General features: G+C 37.2%; 1 protein-coding gene across 5 annotated transcripts in view; it reads left to right on the top strand.

The window, feature by feature from the left end:
• Positions 1-26,446, top strand: part of CCDC91 (coiled-coil domain containing 91) — a 115,893-nt gene that overhangs the window by 11,069 nt on the left and 78,378 nt on the right. For 4 of the 5 annotated variants that reach the window (XM_009094199.4, XM_018918735.2, XM_030238123.2 and 1 more), the window contains exons 2-6: positions 11,984-12,026; positions 12,132-12,210; positions 17,220-17,377; positions 20,323-20,490; positions 22,518-22,622. In XM_009094199.4, coding sequence (XP_009092447.2) covers positions 11,997-12,026; positions 12,132-12,210; positions 17,220-17,377; positions 20,323-20,490; positions 22,518-22,622 — 540 coding nt within the window. In that variant the 5' untranslated portion in view covers positions 11,984-11,996. Of the gene's footprint in view, positions 1-3,219; positions 3,329-11,983; positions 12,027-12,131; positions 12,211-17,219; positions 17,378-20,322; positions 20,491-22,517; positions 22,623-26,446 lie in introns of all 5 variants that reach the window. The other variant, XM_018918736.3, reaches the window with a different exon arrangement.

Genomic DNA, 26,446 nt, shown 5'->3' with positions numbered 1-26,446 from the left:
AAGAGCTGTATTCTAGAAATGCATAGTAAGCATAAAGAATCAACCTGAAGTGATGAATTATTTTAAAGTATTGTGATCTGATGAAAAGAAAAGCATGTAGGTGTTGAACTCAAATCCTGTTTTCGCTCTGGCCTAATCTGGAATCTCAGTTTGCAGCTCCCTCAGCATATTACAAAGGCATTGATGGCAGTCAGTACTTTCTGTGAGAAATAAATATTTTGTATTTTTGATTGCAACAGAGAACATACAATTATGATAATATCCATTTGGTCAAAGATCATGTGATGAAAAGTGTTGTGTTGCATGCTTAGGAGCAGACCAAAAACGAAGATGAAAAAAGGAAAGATAATGTGCGCAGACGTTCTGGCAGCAGTGTTTGCTGTTGGACAGCACATTAGAATTTTGATTTTACTTGTTTGTGAGTTGGGAGTTGGACAATGTGAAACCTCTCCATTTGCTTTGTAGGAGTCATATGGAAAGGAATTTTAACAACTCACATTGTGAGTTGCTTCTTCATGAACCTGACCACCTTTTTGGAGAGCATGGAAAATCAAGTTAATCTGCTTAGTATGTGAACAAAAAGTCATCAAGTCTTCTTTTTAAGTATTAGTAAAGGGAGCAAGAGGTGCAGTGATGGTACATTCTTCAGTATATCTAGATCTTGCAAACAAAGGATTAAAATGACCAGTTTTTTAAATGACCAGTTGTGTTGTTTTTGAGTTTTTGCATTAAACTTCCATAAAATCTGAATTTCTAATAGATGATTGGGACAAAATGAATATTATTAGCATTATTTAAGGTTTTCTTTTTCAAGACCAGCAACTGAGTGATATATCAGAAGGACTTGAAAATTTGAGACATAATGTCATGTCAGAGAAATAGATTAGTATCTTGTCTCTTGCCTGAAATGAGTACCTTTCCCTGTGAGAGGTACTGTACTTTCAGGGTTTGGAGGAAGCTGAGGGGAGTTGTTTTATTAGTAGGAAAAGTGAGTCTTCCAATCCATTAGGAGACATAGAGGAATGATAAAAGAATGCTGTGTATTTTTATGTAGTACAATCTTATCTTAAATAATGTATTTATGTAGTATAATCCTATCTTACCATGTGCTGCTGATTTTGTGCGTTTTTTTGGTTCTTTGGGTTCTTTTCTTGTTTTTTTTAAGTATCCATGGCCACATATCAGCTATTCTGACAGAAGATTAGAATGATAACCTGTACACGCTGACATTTCACAGTTTTTGTGAACTGTCTATATGTAAGTTAAAGAGTATCTTTTTCATAATATTTAACTATCAGGTGTATTGATTATCCTTTATATTTAGACCTTTACTATCTTATTTTACTTTTAATTAAGAGAAAAAAGCCTAATTTTTAAATGCATAACAAGATGATCTACAGAATTGTTAAAGTTTTTTTTTCTTTTTTTACTTTAAAGATTTTTCTTCTCATGAAGGAGTGTTGGTTTATAGAATAAGTGATTCACTCAGCACCAGATTTTCCTAGGCAGTGCATTGTGCCAAAACCTGGTATTACCCTGGGTTTGGTTTTGTTTAGTTGGGTTTTTTTACTTTTTGTTTTCCTGTAAAGCATATATTCCTTCTTAATGTGAAAGGTCTTGAGCACTCTTTTCATAACATTAATGACATTTATTAGTGCAAGTTGCCACACATCCATATGAGCATGCATTCAAAGACCTAGATTTTTGTTTGACATGTTGTTATATTAAATTGTGTTGCTGTGATGCTCTTACTGTTACTAAGATTGTGTCAAACCTTCTATTTTCACATACCTGTTCTGTGACAAAGTTCCCTTGAGGCAGAACTTGGTGCCTTTTACTCTTGGAAAGCTTCTCCATTGTGCAGATGCCTCTTTTTAAGTTCTGTTAATGCACATTACTGTCTTTTGCAGGTAAAAAGAATTGATTGCTTTTGCTAATGCTGCTTATTAACATGGAGAAGCAGGAGAATTTCAGTTGCCAGTCTGAGTTTTTGAAGCTCAATAATAATTTAAGTGGGAATGCATTTGAAACATGTGACCCTTTCTTTTTGCTTTTAAACCCTCCATTTCTTAAGTTTTTCAGACATGAACTGTAGGAGAAAGGCCACGGTTTGTTTTGGCATTCCCAAACTCTTAACAGGAGGTGTTTCTGTAATCTCTATTTGCTCCTAAGTAAAAAGATTGTGTTCCTAAATCAGTGCTGTAGAAAAATCAAGCATATATTTGGAGTGACTGGTTGCATGAAATTCTTGGAAGTGATATCAGCTCTTCTCTTGAGAGGGAAGCCCTGAATTGCAAAGCACTGTGTCTGTTCAAAGGCTGAGAGAAAGATAAAGGGTGAGACTACTGAAACTGGCTCAAAGAGCCATTGATTCATTATGAAATGTTAGACTTCTCTTTTTGAGAAAAAGAGTTGCTATTTGTGATTGTCTTGCCATGTTCATGATCAAATAGGATCTTCAATGATTCCTATTCAATGATAGGAAATTCAATGATTCCTGCGAAAGGTTTTGGATAAATTAATGAATTAACAAAGTAATTTATTGCTTCTAAAGAAGAAGCATCCCCATGTAGTTTTGCTTTCTTGATATTTTTTCCTTAATGCCAAAAGTTCACCTCAGGCTTTTTCATGACACATTTCTGTTGGGTACAAAGATTTATGTAACACATTTTTTCTTTGAACTCACGATGAAAATATTTCTTGGAAACATACAATCATAGAATGGTGTGGATTGGAAGTCATGTCAATGCTCATTCATTTCCAACCCCTGCCATGGGCAGGGAACCTTCCACTATCCCAGGTTGCTTGGAGCCCCATCCAGCCTGGCCTTGGGCACTGCCAGGGATGGGGCAGTCACAGCTTCTCTGGGAAACCTGTGCTAGGGACTCAGCACCCTCACAGGGAAGAATTTCTACCTGATATCCCATCTAAACTTTCTCTCTGTCAGTGTGGTGCCATTACCCCTGGTCCTGTCACTCCAGGTCTTTGTCAGTAGTCTGTCTCCATCTTTCCCGTGGGCTCCCTTCAGGCACATTTCATTAGGCTTTCACTCCTTTTATTTCTCCTACAACTCTTTCCCTTTCATGCTTCTCTCTTGAGGTTGGTTCTTCTGTCATCAGCAAACCCCGTCATAAATGATCTTGAACAGATGTTGGTAGGTATGAGCACAGTTCAGCTGAAGAACAATGTCAAAAGTGCATTCACTTTTTCTTTTAACAGTACTGTTGTGGATCAAACAGAATACATTGAAACACAGACCATCCATGGAAGCTGCATTTGGAAGTTTTCTAATCCAAACCACTGTGTAAAGCAGATCTGGTTAGAACAGGTGGGTCAGGGCCATGTCCAGTCAAATTCTTTGTGATTATCCTCAGGAATAATTCTTTGTGGTAGGGTAATTCTTCAGGGTAATTCCTTGTTATTGTCCTCAGGTCCAACAGGCTGTTTGTGGGCAGCCTGTTCCTATAACTGGTCACTATTTTCACTATTCCAACTTCTGTCCTAAGGGTTTTCTCCTAATCCCAGTGCAGCTCTGAGAACAGCCTGGCTCTGTCTTTTAGAGGTCTGTGTTCAATTTATGGGTGCCAGTAAAATTAGAATACTTTAAGTATGAGAGTTTTTCGTCTACCATGGTCACTTTTTCTCAAGCATTTGTGGAACTACCTAATTAGCACATGACAAGTCAGGCTTTTCTCATCTCTCTTTTTTTTTTTTTTTTTTTTTTTTGGTGGTGGTTGTTGTTGTTGTAGAACACAAACTAAGCTCCAGACCTTCTGATTATCATTAGTCTGAATCAGGTTTCAGACATTGTTGTTATGGACTTGATGTTGATTAATCATATTGCCTGGCTGGGGGGATTTCCTCCAAAGCACAGTATGTTTGAATTGAATCCACTTTGCCAGAATTCTCACAGAAGTTTAAGTGCATTTTATAAAAATGTGTGCTTTTTGAAGAAAAGGATTTTTGTGATAGAGAAAGCTTAGAGAAGGCCAATAAAGAAATGTGAAAAATAGTTAACTGTGTGATTTCTTATTTTTATAAAGCAAAAACTAGCCTTTCCATGTTCTGGTCGCAAGAAACCAATTATAGTGAAGACTGAAGATCTGAGAAGGTGAAGACTGAAATGCTAACTAACCCTCGAGTTCCTGAAATTTTTAGAATTATGTCTTGGGAAAGATAGGTTCTGTAGGTATTGAAATATGCTGAATAATACTGTATTTTAATATTTCTGCTGGAGTAGGTAATGTATTACTTGAAACTATCTTTCAATATCCAGAGAGAAGAAGCTGGTATTTTTTAAGTAGAGGAGTGTCAAAGTGGGTGGAAATTTCATAGGACATGGGTTTCCCAGTTTTCTCTGTTAGTTTCTTCTAGGATATGGTTGAGGAATTGACAGTTCTTGAATATGTTTTCCACACAATGCTGTGGTGCTGTGGGTGTTTTTTTTTGCCCCCTCCTATGTCATAAGTGGATTTGAAAACCAGTACTTGCCCTCTCTGCAGGAGCTCTCAGAGGTCATTTTCCTCTTGTGGCTAAAAGTGGGGCTCTTAATTTCTTTTTGTGTGGTTGTGTTTGAACTATGGAAGTGAAATGGACTTCAGATTTGTGCTTCATTGCTTTTTCCTGCTTTGCTCAGTGTTTAAAAAAGCCAAAAGTTATATGCTGAAGAATAGTGCCCTCAAATTATAAATCACAAATTATTGTGGAACTGATTTTATAGATTATCTTATTACCAGTTTTTGTGGAGTTTCTGAGTTTTTTTCTCATATGGATTCAGTACCTGGAAGATGAGAATATTATTTCTAGTGATTATTCAAGTTTCTTTAATAAAGGCTATATGAAGCTAAGGTGTTTATTTATATAATGTGGTTCTTTTTCCTTCTAAAAAGGCTTTTAACATTGGGAAAGGCAGTTATGGAAGTCTTACAAATCGTGTACGATGGTCTTGCTACATGAAGCTGATACAAATGCTACAGCTTTTTATGTAACTGTTTTGTTACTTGCAGCATTGGCATGTGAAAGTAGAATTATTTCAAAATTACTGGTGATGCTAGGTATGGAACATCACATCATAGGATATGGAATCTTCCATGCTTTTTGCAGGATCTGGATCTCTCACTTCAGGGGGTCTCCTGACAAAAGGACTAAGCAGTAAAAAAAGCCTTCCTTCCTTCCTTCCTTCCTTCCGTCCTTCCTTCCTTCCTTCCTTCCTTCCTTCCTTCCTTCCTGCCTTCCTTCCTTCCTTCCTGCCTTCCTTCCTTCCTTCCTTCCTTCCTTCCTTCCTTCCTTCCTTCCTTCCTTCCTTCCTTCCTTCCTTCCTTCCTCCCTTCCTCCCTTCCTCCCTTCCTCCCTCCCTCCCTCCCTCCCTCCCTCCCTCCCTCCCTCCCTTCCTCCCTTCCTCCCTTCCTCCCTCCCCCTTCACTCTTTCTTTCTCTTAAATTTGCTGAAGGAATTGATAGAAGAATTTTAGGTATTGTCATTTGGTTTATAAAATCTTTTTTGTCTAAATTGATCCTTGACTTTTATTGTCTCATTCCTTAATGTGCTGCTCTCATCTCTAAGCATTGAAACCTTCTGGAAACTCTTCAGAATAAATGGATCAATGGGTAGACCTGAAAGGTGAATAGGAAAAGAAAATTCTCTGGGTGTTTTCTCCAGTGCTTGACTGCTGCTACTTCTTAGACCATGCTTCTTAGAATACCTTGCAGATATTCTGAACTTGACAGTGTGTGGCTTTAGGCAGTGCCAGAGCTGGCCTTGCTTTCTGGTTGGGTTGCACGAGTTGTCCTGAGAGACTTTGCAAACTAAATTGTGATTGCTTTAATGGTGAGCTGCTTTATTTGGGCTGTGGAAGAAAATTCATTACATTGGGCCAGGCTTTAATTTTTTTCTTAAAAGTACTATAGATTTGAGTGGAATCAATTTTAATATAAGCAACTGCTGCTGCAAAATAGGTGGGTGTGCAACTACTGACTTTTTTGTTTTTAGGTTTTTTTCTATTAGAAAAGTTTTAACATTACTTAATGTACTAAGTGTTTATTGAGTCAGTACTGGAAGTGAAATCAGAGAATAATTTAGGTTAGAAAAGACCTTTAGGATCATGGAGTCCAACTTTTAACCTCCCACTGCCAAGTCCACCTCTGAACCTCATCCCCAGGTGCCTCATCTACATGTCTTTTAAATATCTACAGGGACTGTGATTTAACCACAGCCCTGGGCAGCCTGTTCCAATGCTTGGCAACATTTTTGGTGAAGAAATTTTCCCTGATATCCAATCTAAACCTCCTCTGGCACAACTTGAGGCCATCTCCTCTTCTCCTATCACTTTCTGCACCCTCCTGTAAGGAGGATAATATTCCCCTGAGCCACTTTTTTTTCCAGGCTACATGAACCAGCCTCAGTTCCCAGGGAAAAATTGCTGAGACACATTCTGTGTTGCCTTCTTTGTCCCCCTAACCTTGAAATATCTTAAATTCACCGTGTGGGAGGGCAGGCTCCTGTCCCCTGTGAAAATGAAGGTGCAAACAGCCCTGTCACTGTGCCTTTCACTCTGGCAGGTGACCAGCACTCTGCTCCCTGGCAGGGCAGGTTTCCCACATGTCCCTTTTTTATGATGGGATCCACACTGGAACATGATGGAGAACACTGGTGTTTTGGTGTTGCCTGGTTTTCTCTGTCTTACAATGGGGTAGGACACACAGCATGCAGAATTGTTAGGGTGGTTTTCCTTCTGTAGGAAATTATACAAATGCTCTAAATGTATTTTAGTTTCCCTTATGCTTTGCATTCATATTCTGCTCTTTCTTGAGCTAGCTGTCTTTTGGGATATGTGTATTCTGTATTTAATTTTTTCCAATTAATGGCTTAGTAGCTATTATGAGTTTTTAAGATTCCAAGTACTTATCCTGCAGCTGTAATTGGTATAGATCAGGAGGAAAGCCTGTATCAGCTAGGGAAAAAGAATGAAGTTTGTTCCTGAATTTTACTATTTGTAAGTGTTACTTTGAGTTTAAAAAAAACCCAAAACCATGGGGAAAAGTGCATGTGGGCTATTTAGATCTTGGTGATACAGAAATTTATAATCTGTCCTGCTCTTTATCACAAAGGTATTGCCACTGTACATGCTTTCTAAATTATGTCTTTTTAGTTTTATTTTATTGGGGGGCTTTTGGTTTCTTTTTTTTTTTTGTTTTTCTTTTTTTTTTTTTTTGTTTTGTTTTGTTTTGTTTTGTTTTGTTTTGTTTTGTTTTACACCTCATACTTATCCTCAGTAGACTTTCTGGAACCTGCAGTTTTACCCAAGGATTTATTCTTCAAATGCTGTGGCCCATAATATGTCCAGTCAAGGGGCAACTGATAAGCCTGTCCTGGACTGAACACATTGGATGAGGCATTGAGGCATTTAGGAAATACAGGAATGATAATAAAACTGATAGGTTGTCCTAGATAGGGAGTTATCCTGGGGTTTGCCAGAAATACAAATGCAGCAGCCCCACCCTCAGGCAGCTCCACACACACCATTCTGGCAGAACAAAAAGCAGTATATTCTGTCAGTTGTTCTATTAAAATGAACAAAATTTGGCCCCAAACTCAAACTTACAGGCCAGGTTTTACAGAAGTCACTTGATTGTACCTGGCAGAATCAGATCTCTATTACCTAGACAAATTTAGATTATCAAGACTTGATTAATTTGAATTCTCACTAAGCAGAGGTGGATGTGAATTTGTCCTAATTCACCATTTGGTCTTTCCACCACTTTTGCCTTTTGGATATGAAGAATACCAGGATTTCTGGTGGGATTACAACATTCTTTCCCCCCTAACTGTTGGAATGGGAATGAGGAGCTTTTTTTTCCCCAGCTTACATTTTTCTGCCTTATTTCTTGGGAATGGTTCTTGTTCTTCCTGTGTATAAAAACGTGCTTTTGGTGTGTCTGTAAGGTGAGCACATTTCACAAAGTTCTCATGACCTGTTTTAGGCTGCTGGCCAGCCTTTGGTGAGTGGATTTGGCACAGGAAAGCTTGTGAGCTTCTCAGGTATGCACATCAGTCTGAATAAATCCATCATGCAGCCTTACCAGCCATGCAGGAGAAAGCCTTGAGCAACCTCATCTGAAATGCAGTGTTGACCCTGCTTTGAGCAGGAGTTTGGGTTGGATGACCTGCTGGTCTGAATTTTGGCAGAATTTACTGTTCCATTTGGTGGATTCAAACTTGTTGATAAAACCTTCTCAAAATTCAGTGGCTTGCATATTCCTTGTCCATGGAAAGTTTCCTTCCTTTCACAGCATGTGACTGGAGAGCTTCTCAAGCCTTTTAGGACATGACTGTCTGAGAACTGCAATGTTTTGGAAATGACCTGGGCTGGATGACCTAGTGTGTCTTTTCCAACCATAATTTCTATGACTCTGTAATTTTGAGGTTGACTTCTTGTTGCCCAATTTTACAGTTACTTAATTCCAGTATCGGGCATATTTCAAGAGACCACATTAAGTCATGGTGAGACTGTGTGGGTTGTTTTGTCTTTTTCTGGTATTTTCCAAATCCTGGAGATTGTCAGCACTTAATGTATTCTTTCCTATTCCGGTGCCACAAATAATTTCCTACCCTGTGAGGAAAGAAAAGTCTGATTCCCCATTTTGGAATAGATGGTTGATTAAAAGAACTTGCTCCCAGATTTGTTGCAGTTCTAAGGAGAGGTGTTAGGCTACTTCTGTTATTTATTTGCACCAGAAATGTATTTCCATCATGAGAATAAGGGATAGAATTGAGAAATTTTCTATTTGGTCAAATTTTCAGCATTGTTATCAGTTAAATTTATAATGACTTTTAAATACATTTTTAGAGCTAAATGCACATGTACTTTGAGAACTGTGAATGTCTCCTACTTCTGTTTCTCAACATTTCCTCTAACACTGAGGTGGCCCTTTTCCCTGCAGAAGGCTCCCTTTTTGTGCAAGAAGAGATCATATTTTGAGAAATGCTTCGCCTAATAAGAGCTCTTGCACCAACACTCTCTGAAGAGAACCTCAGCCTTTGAGTTTTTGAAGTGCCTTATATCAGTATCCCTCAGGATTTATTCCATGCTTTCTATCCTAATCTGCTGCCTGCATATTTATGACACATGTTGAGTTTGCCAATTTCTGGTATTTTTAGGTATTTGTTTTGTCCACAGCAATCAAAGCATGGAAATAAATCAGGGTTTTGAAACAGAGGTGCATATGCATGTATGAATATATATTATACACACCCAAAGAGCAAACAGACCTAGAATTCTCTCACCTGGGGGAGAATCACTTGGCCTGGAATTCCTGTGGGGTTTCTGAAGAACTGGAAATTGGAGGATTAGCATGTAGGTGTGCAAACACCATTGGTACTACAGAGACTTGCTGGGAGTTTGTTTATCTTTTATTCCATTGGAGTGATGTGTAGAATAATTAATAAATTAATCACACTGTTACAGCCACAAAATGTCTGTGTTTAAAATTTGTGGGGTAAAGGTAATCTTAGGTCAGAATAGTCCTGGGATTGTTACCAGGTTTAAAAAACTGTATATGAAATGCAGTAAAAAAGATGATGGATTCAATAACAGGTTTCTCTCCAGTTTTTCTTCTGCCCTACATTCTTTTTTTTCTATCAAAAGTTCTGTTTTATTTATGCATAGTTTCTTATAAATGTTCTTGAAGGAGAAATGGAAATCCTCACATGTTTTCTTTACAGGGCCTTCTGTCTTTACTGCCTCAGGTCAGTGTTGTATTTGAAGAGAAATCAAAGGAGTTAATCACTTCTTAGAACATGATTTTACATATTTTCTATTTTTGTTTGCCTTTTATTTTTTTAGAGACTCTCCATTTTAGCATGCCTTTCCAAAATTGCTTTAATTCTTGTTGAACTCCTCTGAACTTATTCCAGTTTGTGTTTTTAAAATACAGTGCTGAATGTAATTTCCCTGGTTGAGACATAGCCAGTTCTGAGATGATGGGAGTAATGTCTCATGCACTTTGTGGAGAAAATCTGCTTTGAAGGAACTTTGTGCAGAGCCTGTAAGACCTGTTGATGTGATACAGAATGTATCTCAGATAAAATATATAGAATTGCTGTTTTCCTTTCTAAAGGCTCACTTTCTCCAGCTGGCTGCTCTGCCTGATGCCTGAGCACTGGTTTGAGCAGTGATTGTGTCACTGGTTTGGGTGGTTTTTCCCAGAATGTGGCATGAATGCAGTGACATTCTCAGTTGGTGCTGTCTCCATCTGCAGTCCTGCTGTCCACACAATCTCCATCCATCATTTGTGCACACACGTGCTGCATTCTTGAGCTGTGTGTTAAAGCTCTGAATGTTGATAGACTGCATGAATGTTTGACCAATTAACCTTAACACTGATTGGAAAAATACCCAACTACTTTCTTTCTCTCTTGGAAAATGAACCAGCCCAAAACCCAACTGACACAAAGCCATCAAAACACATCCTAGTCCCTAGAAAGATACTTCTTGTACCACATGAGACTATTGAAAAATACTTCAATTTAGACAAATGGTTCTAGTTACTCTGTGATAGTGATGATTTATTATTGAATCACAAAGTGGTTTGGGTTGGAAGGGACCTTAAAGATCACCCAGTCCCATGGCAGGGGCACCTTCCACCAGAACAGGTTGCTTCAAGCCCCATCCAGTCTGTCCTTGGGCTCTTCCAGGGATGGGGCAGCCACAGCTTCTGTGGGCACCCTGTGCCAGGGCCTCCCCACCCTGACAGGGAAGAATTTCTTCCTGACATCCAATCTGAACCTGCTCTCTTGTAAGCAGTCCCTTTCCATCTTTTCTGCAGTACTGAAAGTTTATCCATCCTAAAGACTGTTTTAACTGAAGTCAGTTCACTTTATAAATGTTTTAACATCTTATAAAGGCCATATAGGTTTTTTGGATCATCCTTCATTTACCTCTCAGATATATGCATTTTATTAATACATAATACCTTTCTTTCAACAGCTTTGTATATCTTGAGTTAGTTTCATTAGCTGAGTAACTTAGCCTGCTTTTTTTTTTAAAGGAACTGCAATTTAACTATAAATATATCCAAATGCCACAGAATTCAGGGCTGCAAGTCAAAAATGCTGATCAGTTTGTAAAATCTTAATCAGTCCCTCCATGAAACCTAGGGACGGACCTCTGTGGTAGCAGAAAAATTTCCAGAAATTCACCACAGTCTTTTTCCAAGCTGCAGTTTGTTCTGATGTTGCCAGACAGCTAAGAAGATATGGGAAAAGCAGGAAATCTTTTTGGATTTAATCACAGTGCTGATTTGGAAAAGCAACTTAACAATGGAAAATATTTTTTATGCTTTAAATTATAAACACAAAACTATACGAGGTCCATGGTACATGATGACTGCATTTAGATAGATTGTTTTCCTTATGAGTGAAGATACCCCTTCATTCTGGAATCTGGTGGTCAGAAATCCTATTTCCTATACATATTTATGTATTTATTTGTTTATTTATATATATATATATATCCAGACTAGATTATTTGATGGCTGTAGTACCACTTGTTGAGGTACTGGGGACATGTTTGCTATACCTGAAATCTTTAGATATAACATTTAGGTAACATCTTCATATTTTCCTCTATGAGGAACCTTTTCCTGCATTTTTGCTTTCAAAAGATGTTGGACTGTGTTGATGGGCAGTGCTTATGTTTTCCCCTGAAGTTATTCAAGTTCTGTTGTAAAACACCCAATGTTTTGTGTTTTGCTCTATCAATAAAAAAGTGCTTCTCAAGCGAGATCTTGCAGTTCTTGGCCTTGCATCCTCTGTGTGAAAAAGTTTTTATTTAGTCCCTTTATCTGTTTTAGGACTTTCCAATGATGGAAACTTCAGGTGGGCTGTGGATGTGAGACTGGAGGGAAGGACTGAATGCTCATTTCTGAGCGAGCAGGGGATGAGGTTATGAAAATGTTTTAAAATCAAGATTTCTTTTGTGTTCTAGTGCCTGCTGAAAGATGGATGATGATGACTTTGGAGGATTTGAGGTATGCTGTTTGGATAACTTTGCTTTGAAATTTCACAATTTTCAACTATTTTATGGACAATTATAGCATTTTGTAAAATATGTAACAGTTTCTTCTTGTTTCCAGGCAGCAGAGAGTTATGAGTTTGGAAATGGTGAAAAGCAGACCACATCTCCTGCTATTGCTTGGGCAGCATTTCCTACAGGTATTGACAGAATCACTGTGAAAAATCTTAATATTCTATTCCTTTCCTTGTGTACCCACTGTAAAAATTAGGGCTTTGAAGGGTGTATGCAATAAAATAATGGACAATAAAAGAATAGCCAGCAGTCAAAACTTGAGCATAAGAACGTTCCTGAGCAATTATTTTGGGAAGCTGCACTTCTCAAAGGTAAACTTTATCGAGGAATGAAAGAGAAATTCAGTTTATACAGTAGAAAAGCAATGGAACTTCTTCATTCAAAGGTTATTATTTTCTACTGAGTGTGGAAGATGTGCTGCAAATTGTGGGAAAACAGAAAAAGTTAAAAATAGGATTGTGATGAAGTCTTTTACCTGCTTTGGGGAAGAGGGGAGGGATGAGAATGATCGTTTTTACTTAAGCCATTTATGTAGTTGAAAAATATTTTACATATTCTTTATCTCAAGCAGAAGCAGAAACATTAGGGAACTGTTGTATTAATTTATACAAGTGTCTGGTGCCTGTCTGGATTTTAGGAAATTGATAAAAGTTTATTGATAAATGTATATTATCAGTAGAACGTAAAATATTATGGAGGTGTTACTGATTTTGTTGTGGTCTGGATTTCACTCTTTTCACAAAACAAAACAGCACTTCTGCTGCACCAGGAAAAAATGGCCAACATCCCACATTGTATTGTTATGAAGAATAAATTGTGCAATATAAGGCAGGGATTTTTCTTAACATGAGCTCTCTATAAATCATGCTCTTAAAATGCTTATATTAATTTATTTCTGGCTTTTATCTCTTACAGAATAATTAGTTTTATTTGTCATCGAAACAGAGGAAAACAAATACTAAGGATACAATATTTTTCTAAATAACTTTATTATCCATCTTGTCATTTTGACTGATATTTAAAATTACTGCTGAAATTCAGTAGCATGTTTTAATGTGTTTAATAAATTAAATCCAATATAGCTGTGCAGTGTCTGTCAGTGAAGTCCAATTAAAATCCTGTAAAGTGTGTAGAATTGAAATTATTTGTACATAACACAGAGGTTTATCGTATGATTTTAAGTGACACAGAAGTCCTAGGATAAATTATACCAAGATATTTTAAGCATTTAAAAATTAAAAGAAAACTCCTGTATTCTGGATATTTTGTTACTGTAAAATCTTTACATGACTTTTTCATGCAAATATTGCTCTGAATAACTTAGTTTATTGCAATAGGCAAGGTTTTAATAGTATTGGCCAAGTGCTTCTTGGGCATTGACTTGTAGATGGATGTTTTCAGTAACAGAAATAGCTGAATTGTCTGCCCAATGTTATCTATGTATAAAGATGTTCCTGTCTTACCCTAGAAATTTCTTAGTAAGGCTTGCTGAAAAATTCACATTTATTATGGTGCTCTTGAGGTGACTTTGATAAATTTGGGGGGTGATGACATTGTATACATCCAAGATTTTATAAACTTTCCAGAGGAGTTACTCCTCTTGTGAATTTCCTACATGCCTGCTGTTTGGACGCTATAAAACAAAGCCCTGAAGCCTGTGGCTTCAGTATTTTTCAGTGTGCAGGCAGAATTCAGAAATTATTTCTAAGGCCTCAATGGTGACTTCATTGCAATTTTGCCCTTGAAATTGGTCTTGGGCTTCTTACTATTTTTTTTTGTAGTATGTCCCACATGGCTGTAGATTTAAAATGTGACGATAGTAGATGCAATTACTTTTCTTCTATAATAGTTTGGCTTTGGAGGAATAAATTGTGGGGGAGAACTTAGTGCTGTGAGTTACCAGAAATCATCTTGAGGGAGCACCAGAGTGGTTTTTCCCACTGTGGTCACAAAACCAAATTTTAAATTCAAACTTTCTACCTGAATGTTGCTTTTAATGAAAATGTTCAGGGATAGAGTTAAGAAACTGAAAGTGTCCTTGAATTATAATATCAAGAAAGGGGAGTTGAGGAAGGAAATTTAATTTTGTTTCTGTTTTTTTTATTTTTTTTTATTTTTAACAGCTGAAACCTACATGTAGGGGAACTTTGCTCAAAGTAGTTTGCAACATTCTACAAAATTATGTCAAATAATTATTATTTGGTCTTTTGCTCAGAGCCCTGCTGTCATATTAGTTCTTCATTGCTAGATCTAAGTAACAGTCAATTAGTAAATATTACCCATGTGGTACATTTGGTATTTGATATCTTCATTCTGAAACTCAGTATGAAGGATAAGACTCCATTGCAATGTTGATTTAACAGCTCATGGTCATCCATTTGATTTTGTTTTCAGGATTTCTGATCCTCCAGGGAATTTTAATAATTGTTTAAGCTTCATTACCATAAGCATAAAGACACAGAATTTTCCTTGCATTAGCAAGATTGCAGGCTGTCCCTGATCTCTGCTGCTATTAACAAACTGCATGGTTCTGGCAGTTCTTACATACAAACTTAGGACAGAATGTTCTTAATATTGGGAAGCCTGGTCTTCAGAAATTATTAGATACTTTTAAAGTACAATTCTGGCAATTACTTATATCTACATCTTATTCCAGCCTTTTCAGGTGTATGACTTTAGATATGCCTGTAACTGAGTGAATGCTTCTTTTCTCTATAGTGCTGCAGCTCTGATCATTGAACAATAAATTTATTTGAAAATTCATCAGACTTAGCCTGTTGAAGTCAGGTCAGGTAGTTCTAACAGAAGCAAGTTTTTGTTTCAGGGGTTGTGAAACTGTTCCATTATGGTAACTAAGGCATGGTAAGCAGGAATGATTTAGGGGTTCTCTTTATAAGCGAATTTTGAGCTGAATTAAATGCAATTTCACCAGTATATACACAGGAGGAATGAATTAAGAGAGCTTGAATTACAGACATAGCACATGTAGTTCTAGAAATGTCTAATTTATGAATCTTTAGCATTGCTGAAAAGTGAAAAGGATTTGTAAAAAAAGATGTTTGATACCTTGGAATGTTGCCACCTTTTCTTGTCTTCTGCAAGGTCATGTGTTTAGTTGAAAATTTTAAACCTAAATGTTCAGAAGAGCTCACCAGTGATTGCTCCTCATTTCCTAGGTTTCATTTTGGCAACTTAAAGGGTGGGGATTTTGTTTCTGGTTTGGTTTTCTCTCCCCTTCAAGATGCAAGGCATTCATTACCATAATTAGAATACTGAGAGCTCCACCTGATTGTAGAAGATTCCCCATAAAACTCCACTATCTGAAAAATGCAGTTTTATCTCTAGGATTGGACACCCCAAAATATGTGAATACCTAAAGCTCTAATCTCAGCAAGTCTACATTCCTCATAGGTGCCCAGTCTCCATGGCTATTTTAACTTTTGTGATAAATGATTGATATGTGAACTATGCCTGTGCTATGGTAATCCTCACCAAAGGTTGAACACTCTCAGCACAAGGATCATGGTCAGTTTTTCCATGTGAACTGACAGTTTTAATAAGAGAACCACTTGCCTGCTTGGTCAGAAATTGCCTGGAACATTATTTTAGCTGTTTTTCCATCAGATGGAAATTGATTTAAAACTGAGACTCAGGCCATTAAGTGATAAGATAAAGCTGAGACTTTAAAGTTTGTTTAGCTACAGAAAGATCATCTTCTATGTCACTTCACTGTCACTTGAACAGAGTAGGTAATTGTTATAGGAAGCTGCCTTTGAAAGGAGACATTTGGAATGGGAGGGCAGTTTTATCTTAAGGTATTTAAAAGAAAGCCAAAAAAGTCCTGCTTCTGGTTCTGGAGAAGAGTTAATATTAGTTAATATTAACTGTTAAAATGCAGTTACCTAAACTGGTTCCTGTTCTGTTTTCTGAAATAATCTCCTCTAGGCTTTTTAGCCAAGTTTCCATCTTCTGCTGGGCTGTGATTTTTTCTTTTTCCTATTTTTTTGGCCACATCCAGATCTATCATTGCAGTTACCCTACTGATGCTTTTCTGCCTCATGGTCTATTTTCTTTCTTCTTTTCATTCAGTGTGGTTTGCATGTTCCTCTGTGTTAGAGCTGAATCCTAGCACTGGCAGCTGAAGAAGGTGGGACAGAGAGTGCCTGGATTCAAGGATTAGTGTGTCCTTTTGAATGCCTGGAGGCCAGTTACACCCTCTGGTGTATGCTGAGCACTTGTGCAGTATGAAACAGGGATATCCAGAGGCTGAGCCTTGCTCCAGGCTAGTGGCATCTTTTACATGTTCCCAGAGTTGTAGTAATAATGGGAGCTGCTTTTTCTGAAACAACTGGATGTGCTTTTTTGACTATTGCAAAGACACACCTGGAGCTGACCTTGCCACAGCTTGCAGGACTTTTCTGTTAAATTAACAATGGATGCAAAAATTTCTCTTTTTCTTTATTTTTATTTAGTTTGTTTAGTTTATATCTTTTTTAAAACCAAGATTTTTTTGTTGTGCTGGATTGGTAATGCTGATCCACTGTTGAAGCTTTTTATGGTGTAACTGTAATTTGGTATAGAAGAGCTCTCAGTCCAGAGTTGATTCCATTTCAATTTTATTAGCTAGAGTTATTTACTTTGATGTCTTTTTATCTCTTAAAAAATAAAAAGCTGTTTTATTGTGTGTCTTGGCAAGCTGTTTGTATGTGGCTTCTAAGTCAGTTGTGGGTTTTTTTTACTTTAAAAATGTATAAAACCTGGGAAATTATGAGTATAGTTTTCCCATTGACTGAAACTGATTAAAGATCATGCTGAAGCTTTAAGGCTGTATGAATCAAAAGAGACAAAGTTAAAACTGATCCTTTTTGAGAGCTGTTGTCTTGTAAAACCTCTGTGTAAATTAAAAGTCTAAATTTATTGTGTCTGATTTTGATTGTCCTTAAGTCAATACTGCTGAAAAACACAGGTAATTCCACTGTGAGTGGAATTACTTTTCAGTGCAATTGAATTGTGAGAGGTACAGAAGCTTACATTGGTATGACTAGACTTGTGGTGGGTTTTACTAGGCATGGACTCCAGAAACAAAACTAATTCTTGGGTGTTTCTTCATGTTGTGTGTGTTTTCTCTTTCTAGTACCTGAAGTCCATAGATCTCCTGATGTTCTCCTGGAGCACTCAGTGCCTTCATCCTGCCTGCTTCCTTCTGACCCTTTCATTTTATCAAGTGATAATGTGGCATCAGTTATTCAGACAGGCAAGAGTGTGATAAATCCAGCTGTTCCTGAAGAACAGGTAAAGTTTTGATCTTCAGTGTGAGAACTCTATATATTAAATATCAGTGTTGCATCTTTTCTGTGCACATTTAGGTTGAAATGCTTTTTAAGGGCAAAAGGTCCTTGGATTTTCTGTGATGCAGACTTTGAAGTAAAATGATTTTTATGTTGTTTATGAAACCTATAACTGATAAAAACCATACTGCTTTGATCTGAACTGCAAGAGAGAGAACTCTATTGGAGTCATTAAAAGTTAAAGGCATGCTGATGGTGATTTCCATGCTGATTTCCTTCCATGCATGAAGGAAATATCAGCAGGAAGGGTCTCTCAGAAAAACTGGCTACTGTTAAAGCTTGTCATACTTGTATGTTTTCTCAACTAGGTTTTTAGGATTTTCAAGGATGGGGCTCTAAGCAACCTGGTGTAGTGAAAGGCCTCCCCTCCTTGCCCATGCCAGGGCATTGGGACAAGATGATCTTCAAGGTCCCTTCCAATCCAAACCATTCTATGATTAAAGAATTAACATTTAATCTTTACCTAAATATAATTAAAATAATTTTAGGTAGGGTAAATTGTACTTTGCTTTACTTTGTTTTTTTTCTCATTACTTTTAAAGTTGATTTTTTTTTTGGTTGTCTAGTTATGGGTTCCTAATCTCTCAGGTGGCTGCAGTGCTGCTGAGAACTGAGCTTTGTTTCTTTCTGAGGTGTGAAAATGTTTAGTTTTTAACTAAACAGCTAGGTGAGCAAGGAAGGAAAAAGCCTTTCTGCCTAGGTTATCATAAGGATTCTGTCAGAATCACAAGAGCTGCTGCAGATGAGACTTAAATAGATTTACCCTTCTGAGTTTTTTTACTGCCATTAATTGCAGTGATGGCCATTTGGACATGTTAATTCATTGTACATTGTTTCAGGATCTGGTGGGGTAGTACATCAATTAGAAAAGGCTCTTGCCTCACTGTGAAGCAGTCAGTGTTTTGGGCTATTTGTCAACCCTCCTGTTTTCAGCATTTCTTTGGTTTTTTTCTTCTTCAGGTAGACTTATCAAGTCTTAAGGCTGCTCCTGGTGAAAGCTGAATTTCATGATTAAGTCACATTTTCATTTTCTGATCAGTTAAATGCATTTCTTTAGAGCTATTTACACAAAATTCACAAAATACAGGTTTTGGTTTAACTGAGCCTTATCTTTTTCCTTTGAGGGGCATCTGTAGGTTCACACTTCCAGAAAGAGTGAGGCACAAATTGTGAATTAATCAGTTAATAAGTTACCCTTTTGTGCTTGTACCCAGGCTAATGTACTGTGGAAAGCCTATAAAAAATGAAGAAGAGTTATTCCCTAATGCAAATGATATCAAAAAAATGTGTAAATCCAAAATTTATGGGTTTTTTTTTCCTTGAGAGGAAGGAGTGTTTGTTTTCTTTTTTGACTGATGCCAGCCACGGTAATTTTCTGTGTTGAAGGCTCTTCATCTGGCTCTTTGACAAAGTTTTGATTAGTAAATTTCTTTTACTGGAAGCATGATCAAAAAGTGATTTTCTTCATCCACCACAGATCCTGCCATTTAAAATTTTGGCTTACAGTGAATAACCTTCAACCTTTCTTGTTTGAGCTAGGCCAGCAGTTTCAGCTTTTGTGTTCTCTGGAAAGAGCACTTGGGTTATTCCAGAACACTAAGGCTTAGGGGTATTTTTTATAACTATTAAGTCAATTAGTTAGATAATCTTACAGAAAAATAAAAAATACACTTTGTTACTTCAGACTAAGTGTGAGTGCAAATTGTAGTTGTAGTTCATGTTTCAGTTTTTCTCATCTTGTTCTGTTCAGCTACTGAGAGACCCATCATTCTATAAATTCTCTGTAAAGCAGGAAATAGTCCAACTTAAAAAACTTTATTAGCAAGTCCTGTTGAAGGGAGTTGAGAGCAGGTCCTTTAACATTATTTTGAAATGGAAATGACTTTGCACTAAGGAGTAAACAAAAGGAAAATGGTGGGCAGAAAACTAAAATAAAATATTCTTATATCTATTAGAGGGTGGTGGGTTAGTTAGTAGAACTGTGTTCTTTTATAATTCTATCTCCAGAGCCTCTTGAGGTTTCAGGTAAAAAATCCTTCCCTGTTACAGGTCCCATACTCACAGTTTTTGGTGATGCCAGACTCTAATCTTGAGTAGTAAGTACTCAGAGATGGAATTGGCACATATGGCTTCTCTTTGCTTCTTACAGGAGAATTCAGAGCACAAACTGCAGTTTTCTCTCTGTGTTTTGTCTGCTGTATTTTATATATTCATGTACACTCAAGATCTCAGCTGGTTTTGTTTGTTACTTTATTTGAATAATTTGAGAGATATTTATGGGACAGTCAATGCATTATCTAAATGTATGTTTGGAATAAAAGGTGCTAGGGGGTGAATGAGATCAGATCAGTCAAACTTCTTTTTAATAAAGACATTGAGATGTTCTTTTCACCATCCAAATCTCAGGCATGCTTGACTTTCAGGTTGTTGAAACAGTGGCATATGAGTTAATGTACCAATTTTTTCCTTGGAGTTCTTTTGTGGTGAAAAGGACAAGTTTTTGCCCCTTCCTTTATTTTTTTAAAAGGGAGAAAATAAAGCTTTGAATTTTGTTATCTATACCACAAAATGTTTTAAATATCTTAAACAAATTTATTTGTGTTCTATTCTGAAAGTGTGGGCTCACCATCAGCGTTTCACCTGTCTTCTGTACTTCCACAGTTTACTGAAATAGCAGTCATTAAATGTTTAGAGATGTCTGGATTACTTTTATTCTGTTAGCCTAAGGATAAGATATTTATTTTAGCACAAACCCTTTGTATTCCCTCTCTGTGACCACGGACTGCAGTGTGCACTTGGTGAAAACATGGAATGACTAATCCAAGGAGAGTTTGTTTCCCTGAGGCATTGAGAGAGATGATTCAGTTCTGGTTTTCTCCTCTGAACTAGGCTCAAGCAGATATTCCAGTTGCCTCTTCAAGTGTAATTGAAGACAAGACTTCAACTGATGTTGAGACAAAGAGAACAAATGAACCCAAGAGCTGCCTTCAACAAGCTGTTGCAAACCTTGAAATCAAGCTCTGCTGTGCTGAAGAAGAAAAACTAAAAATCAAAAAGGTATGAATAGTCATTTTGAAGGAAAACATTTGGCATTTATATAGGAATTAAATATAGGTGGAGCTGGCAGAGCTTTAAAATTAAATTTAATTTTTTTTAATAGAAATTAGCCAAATTCCAGAGAAACTGGCCAAATTTAGAATCCTAGACTTCTAAGACTATCAAGTTCAACCTGTGCCAGATGCCCACCTTGTCACCATCACAGAGCACTGAGTGCCACATCCAGGCATTCCCTGGACACTTCCAGGGATGGGGATTCCACCACCTCCTTGGGCACCCCCTGCCAGTGCCTGACTCCCTTTTCCATCGAGAAATTCCTCCAGGAATTCAGGTCCAACCTGAACCTCCCCTGGCACAGCTTGAGGCCGTTTCCTCTTGTCCTGTCCCCTTGTCCTGGGAGCAGAGCCTGACTCCCACCTGGCTACAAGAGATAAGGTCCCCTGGAGTCTTTGTTTTTCCTCAGCCTCTTCTCATCAGATTTGTGCTCCAAACCCTTCCCCATCTCCATTGTCCTTTTCTGGATGCTCTCTAGGGCCTGGCCAGAACTGGGCAAACCACTCAATTTAGCTGAAATACTTTTTTTTTTTTTTTTGTTTAGGTCTGGTGTCTATTTTAGTCTGAATTTTTGTAAACTGTCAGGAAAAAAAAACCCAACACATTTTTAGCCTAACTGATAAAAAAAGGGACAAAAAAAAAAAAAAAAAAGATACAAGCTTTCTCAGCATGAGCTTTGTTTTGATTTTTTTGGGGGTGGGAGTTCTAGTAGCTAAATTCTTCATATTCCTTCTGACCTGAATACAATATGAGCACTAAGCAGGGCTGTGCCTGCAGTTACACATCTGAGTTAGCAAAAGGTCACTGAGGCACGGGTGAGTGAGTTTAACTTCTGTTATTCTTAATACTGTTTCTTGGGAGGGCTCAAGCTGTGCTGGGGAAGGAGAATTCAGCTTTTTGGAAATGAGAATGAGGGTGAATAACTCCAGCCAAGGATGAGGAGGTCGCCATGGGCTGCTTTTGCTAAGGGTGTGAAGGAAAGGTTGAAGGGAAGCAGGAATGCAGGCTGGAAGAGGAGACAGGTTGAGAGAGAGGCTTTAGACTGGTGTTCCACTGTCTGTTTCCATCTCACCAGTGAAGTCTCTCAAACTGTTTTGACTCTTTTGTCCAAAAGCAGGGTTGAACTAAGAAGACCTGCTCCTTCTGTCCTCCTCATGACCCTCCCAGTCGTGCCTTTGTTTGAATAGCTGTGCAGTGACCTGGCAGGTCATGTGTTTCTACACTGGCTTCCTGCAAGGCTTGGAGAAATAGTTGCTCTTGAGCACCTGAAAGGGTGCCAGCAGCTTATGTTCAACAGCAATGGCTGCATTAAGGAAAAAGAAAAATTACTTGCTCTTTGTACAGCAAATAATTTTGAAGTTTATTGTCAGTGGTGTTATTCTCCTTCCTCTCTCTAGGTTCATGTTGGGCAGCCTTCCAGAGTGGCTGTCTGCAAGATCCCAGAATATTTTAAGATTTTATTCATGGAGATGTAGATAGAGATCATTGCATACATGCATAAATGTCACAGGATTCCTGCCTTTTCAGTGAAAACTTTTGCTGACAGTCCATTTAATATGCTGCTTTTCAAGTGCAGAAAGGCAGAGCAAGATACTAAAAATATGAAAATAATTGGAACAGAGTAGAATATTTCCAGTTGGAAGGGACCTGTAACAACAGGTCCAGCTGCCTGAACCCTTCAGGGTTCAGAAGAAGTTAGAGGATGTTGTTAAGGGCACCTTGGCCCCTTCACATAGGTCATTCCTTATACATGAGACATGCCTTGGGTTTAAATAACTCACACTTGAAAATACTGTGCCAATTTAAAGACTGCAGTCAGATTTTTCTTGCACAACCCTTTATCTCTGTGATAATTAATAGAGAAAACATCACATTTATCAGAAATTAAATTAGTTTGAATGGTTTAATGAATCTCTATTTTCACAGTTTGCAAATGTTTGTAATTTCATGTGTTTATTTTACAAAATTTATAGGAATTGGAATATTTGCTGGAAAAACAGAGCATGCTAGAAATGGATTTCTTGAAGGAAAAAAAAGAAAAAGTGCTTCCACATCAAGATCATTACAAGACACTCCAGGTAATTTCTTTCTTATAGTATCTTTGTTTTTCAGGAGGGTTTTTTATAGAGTATATTTATGTCCAACAAATATTATTTTCAGCATCTGTGGGCCTGCTGCAAAGCATTTTGAGTTTCAAGAATTTCTAAGGTTTTTAGATCAGAGCCTGATTTTTTACATTAGCAGGAATGCAAGTCAGTATCCCACTTGCCTAACTACACTTTTGTAACTCAGAACACTCTTCCTTGTTAGGTGCTATTTCATAAAACAGATGGGAAGGAAACCCCTTTGCTCAGTGGTTGTGTTTAACAGCATGACTTAGCATGTTCTAGAGTGCTGTGGCCAACTCTTTGTGCTGTTTTACCTAACTTCACTATGGAATAATTCATGCTGCACAATAAAAATCTGCTAAGTGTAATTAGATGATGGACAGTGGAATTAAAATTGTTTCCATTGTAAAAGTTAACATCTTCCATTAAATGCATGTTTAAGGTTTTACATTCCAGACAAAATTTTCATTGAAGTTTTCAGTCGTCTTCCAGTGTTAGAGCAAAGCAAACTGTGTTTCAGCATTTCAGAAGCTTGTGTCTGTAACTCAGCTTCACTTAATTTTTTTGCTGTTGTGGATGATCTTTAATAGCTATTACAGTGTTACTCATTTTTATTTAAAGGGTTGCTGTAGTAATTTGTTTTAAATTCCTGATAGCATTGCATTCTGGAATTTACAGTAATATAATAATCTAATACTATTTTTTTCCCTTTTTTGTGTGTAACACTTTACTCAATGAAATAAATGGTGCTTAACCATGATATAAAAGGAAGTTTAACTTAAACCCCTCATGATTTATAGAGTACCACAGTGCTTAAAGTTGTTGGTTATCCTAAACAATAGAATGGGTGGATTTCATGTTGTTAATACTTCTGCTTGAAGATCACTGTGAATTCGAATAGTGGAAATGCTACTGAGGTTTGCAGCTATCAGCCTATGGTCATAACTCTTTGAGTCAGGTACTGCAGTTTTCAAAAATGGCAATAAAAGTGTCATAACCTTTAACTTGGTAGAAATGCTCATGTGTTTCCTCTTGATGTCTTCTGGCTACAGCCAGAATCAAACCAGAGGAGGAAAGTGAGTAATGCTTCTAAGAGCTGCCTGTTAAATTTACTTGCATGAGACTTGAATGGTGGACGCCTTCTGTTACTACAGCTTTCAGTTTCTTTGGTCTTTCTCCTCTGGCTCCTGCAACACAAGGGTCACTACCTGTGGCCACACAGGGAGCAGAGCTGGCAGCTCCTGAGGACAGGTGTCTGTCCTGGCTCTGCCTTTTCCACTGGTTATTAGTGCTGGTTATCGGTGCTGTTGTCCTGAAGAGCTTTAAAGCAGACTGCAGTGGTGCCTCTGGCACAGCTTTGGGAACTCTCTGGATGAAATTTCCAATGGAACCGATGCCAGCATCCAAACCTGTAGGTGTGCATTGACTTAATTCCTTTTAAATGAAATTGCTGTGTTAATGTTTGAGTAAAAAGTATAAAATCAATGCCTCTGGAGACTTTTCTAACTGCCTTTTACATGCACATGCACTGTTTCATGCACCTTTATATTTACTAATTAACTGGCTTCTGGCACTTGTGGCAGGGAATTCTCAAAAGCTGCTCTAGATGTAACAAAGCCAGTCAGTTAATCTGTTCAAACCTTGTTTTTACAAGGTGGGTTTAGATGAGACCCTTTTTTTAATAAAAAGAAGAAGTTACTATGCTTAGTTCTGAGAGAAGATTTCAGTGATCTTCATCAACTGAGTCACTAATCTAATTTTTTTTAACCTATTTTCCTATTGGTTTCTGCCCCAGTCAAGGGTGACAGTTATGTTACCACAGTTTTGTTCTCAGAAAATTGCATCAATTAAATATGTTTTAGGTTTTTTGATATAGAAAAAAATAACTCTGTAAGGCAAGGAACATAAAAATATTTTCTCTAAGCTGGGTTACCATTCTCATGAAGCAAGTTTTGTTCTGGACTAGTCTCAAGCTTTCTTCATCATAGGTGTGCAAAAAAGCCCAAAACTGAATTTAGTAGTTCTGAAAAATAGAAGAATTGAAGGTTAGTGATAATCACTATTCCTAAGCATGGGAAGAAGACTTCCAAATCTTTGCTTTGTGTTAACATTTAACCAATGGATGACAATGGAGTTATCAAGCCACATTTATCATTGTGTAAAACCAAAAATTAAAAAGTTCTGTGTTTCATCTAAATAAAATACGCTTTAAAAAAAAAATCAAGATTGAACAGACCATGTAGTATATTCATATTCTTAACATTATTTCCATATGTAACTGCAACAACCAGAGACAGTAAAGGGGCAGCAGTGGGTTCATTAACAGAATAAACAAATTGCTATTAACTGGTATTATAGAGTTGTTTGGATATTTAATGCAATGGTCTCTTTGAGATCTTGAATTCATATAAGCTAATAAAATTAGAGTTATGACTCCCACATTCCTGCTTCAGTGTTTGTACTATTTAAGAGGCAGAATAATATAGTATATTTCTAACTTCTTTGCTTGCAAACTTGAACTGAGTTAAAATTGCTGTGGGAAGTGTAATTTTAGGTGTTTTGACTTGTGTGCAGTCTTGCAACTATAAAGCTGCAATCTTCCCTGATAATTCCTTGCTTATTTTAGGCAGCAGAGAAACAGGTGCAAATGGATGTCTGTTTTTTATATTTTCTTGGGTGGTATGTCAGTTTTATATTTTTCCCTATTTGATCAGAGTATATCTATTCATCTCAACTTTTAAGTTCAGCTCTTCCTTAGGTGTGAGTTGCTGCATATTTTTAAGTCATTTGGGGCTAGTAAGTCATATAAGGTTTTGAAGATAATGCAGATTTAGTTGTCACTTAATCTTAGAAATCTAAAATTTTGTTGTAGCCATATTAAAATAAATTTTAGAGATAGGCAAAGGCTGCATTTTAAAACTTCCAAACTCCAATTTGTAATCCAGTGAAAACCATCAATGGCAAAATTAACGTTCCTGTTCAGTAGGTGATGTTCTCTTGCTCACAAATCACTATGGGAACACTTAATTTGAGAAGGGAAAGCACTGCCTGGTTTCCACTGCTCTGAACAGGAATTTAATTCTTGGGACAGATTGTTTAGCTGATAAGGCCCTGATGTTTGGTCTGTCTACAGACAACTGGGTTTGATGATTCACTGAGAACTGGATCATACTTTTCACTGCTATTTGTTTGATTTACCACACACTCACATTTGAAGAAGTGCTGCATTGCCACTGGAAAATTCTCGTTGTGGTCATACACATGTTTTCCCATCATCATCCCTTTCTGGAAGTTAAGCAGGCTGGGTTTTTTTAAGAACAATATAGTTGCTGTGGTGTGACCTTTCTTTTTGAAATAAACTTCTTTTTTATCTTTTGACAACAGACTTCTGTTCTTCCAATTATCAAACCTGTAGTCATTATGAAAACACCAACAGTTTTTTTTTTTCTTTTGGAAACCATTGCTTCTGTTCCATCTTTCTTTAGGGAACATCTTAGAAAATTTTATTTAAAAAGAGACTTAATTATTATTATTTTATGTAGCAGTATTACTCTTATTGCAAAGAATCACGATTGGAAATGAATTGGTTGCTAGTGTGACTTCACTTTATGTAACATTTGGGTGTGTAAGAAAGCAGGTCAGATAGACTCCTTGTTTGAGAGGTTTTTCAGAAGGGCAGGAGAGGAAGATTATCCTAAGGAAAACATTGACAGAACAGTACAGAATGATCCAAAGGAAGTTCACTAGGTCTTGCAGTAACCCCTGGCTGGGATTAACAGTAGCAATAACCCAAG

Source organism: Serinus canaria, chromosome 1A, assembly GCF_022539315.1.
Source record: "Serinus canaria isolate serCan28SL12 chromosome 1A, serCan2020, whole genome shotgun sequence".
Classification (NCBI taxonomy): domain Eukaryota; kingdom Metazoa; phylum Chordata; class Aves; order Passeriformes; family Fringillidae; genus Serinus; species Serinus canaria.
This window is presented reverse-complemented; position numbering and strand designations above follow the sequence as displayed.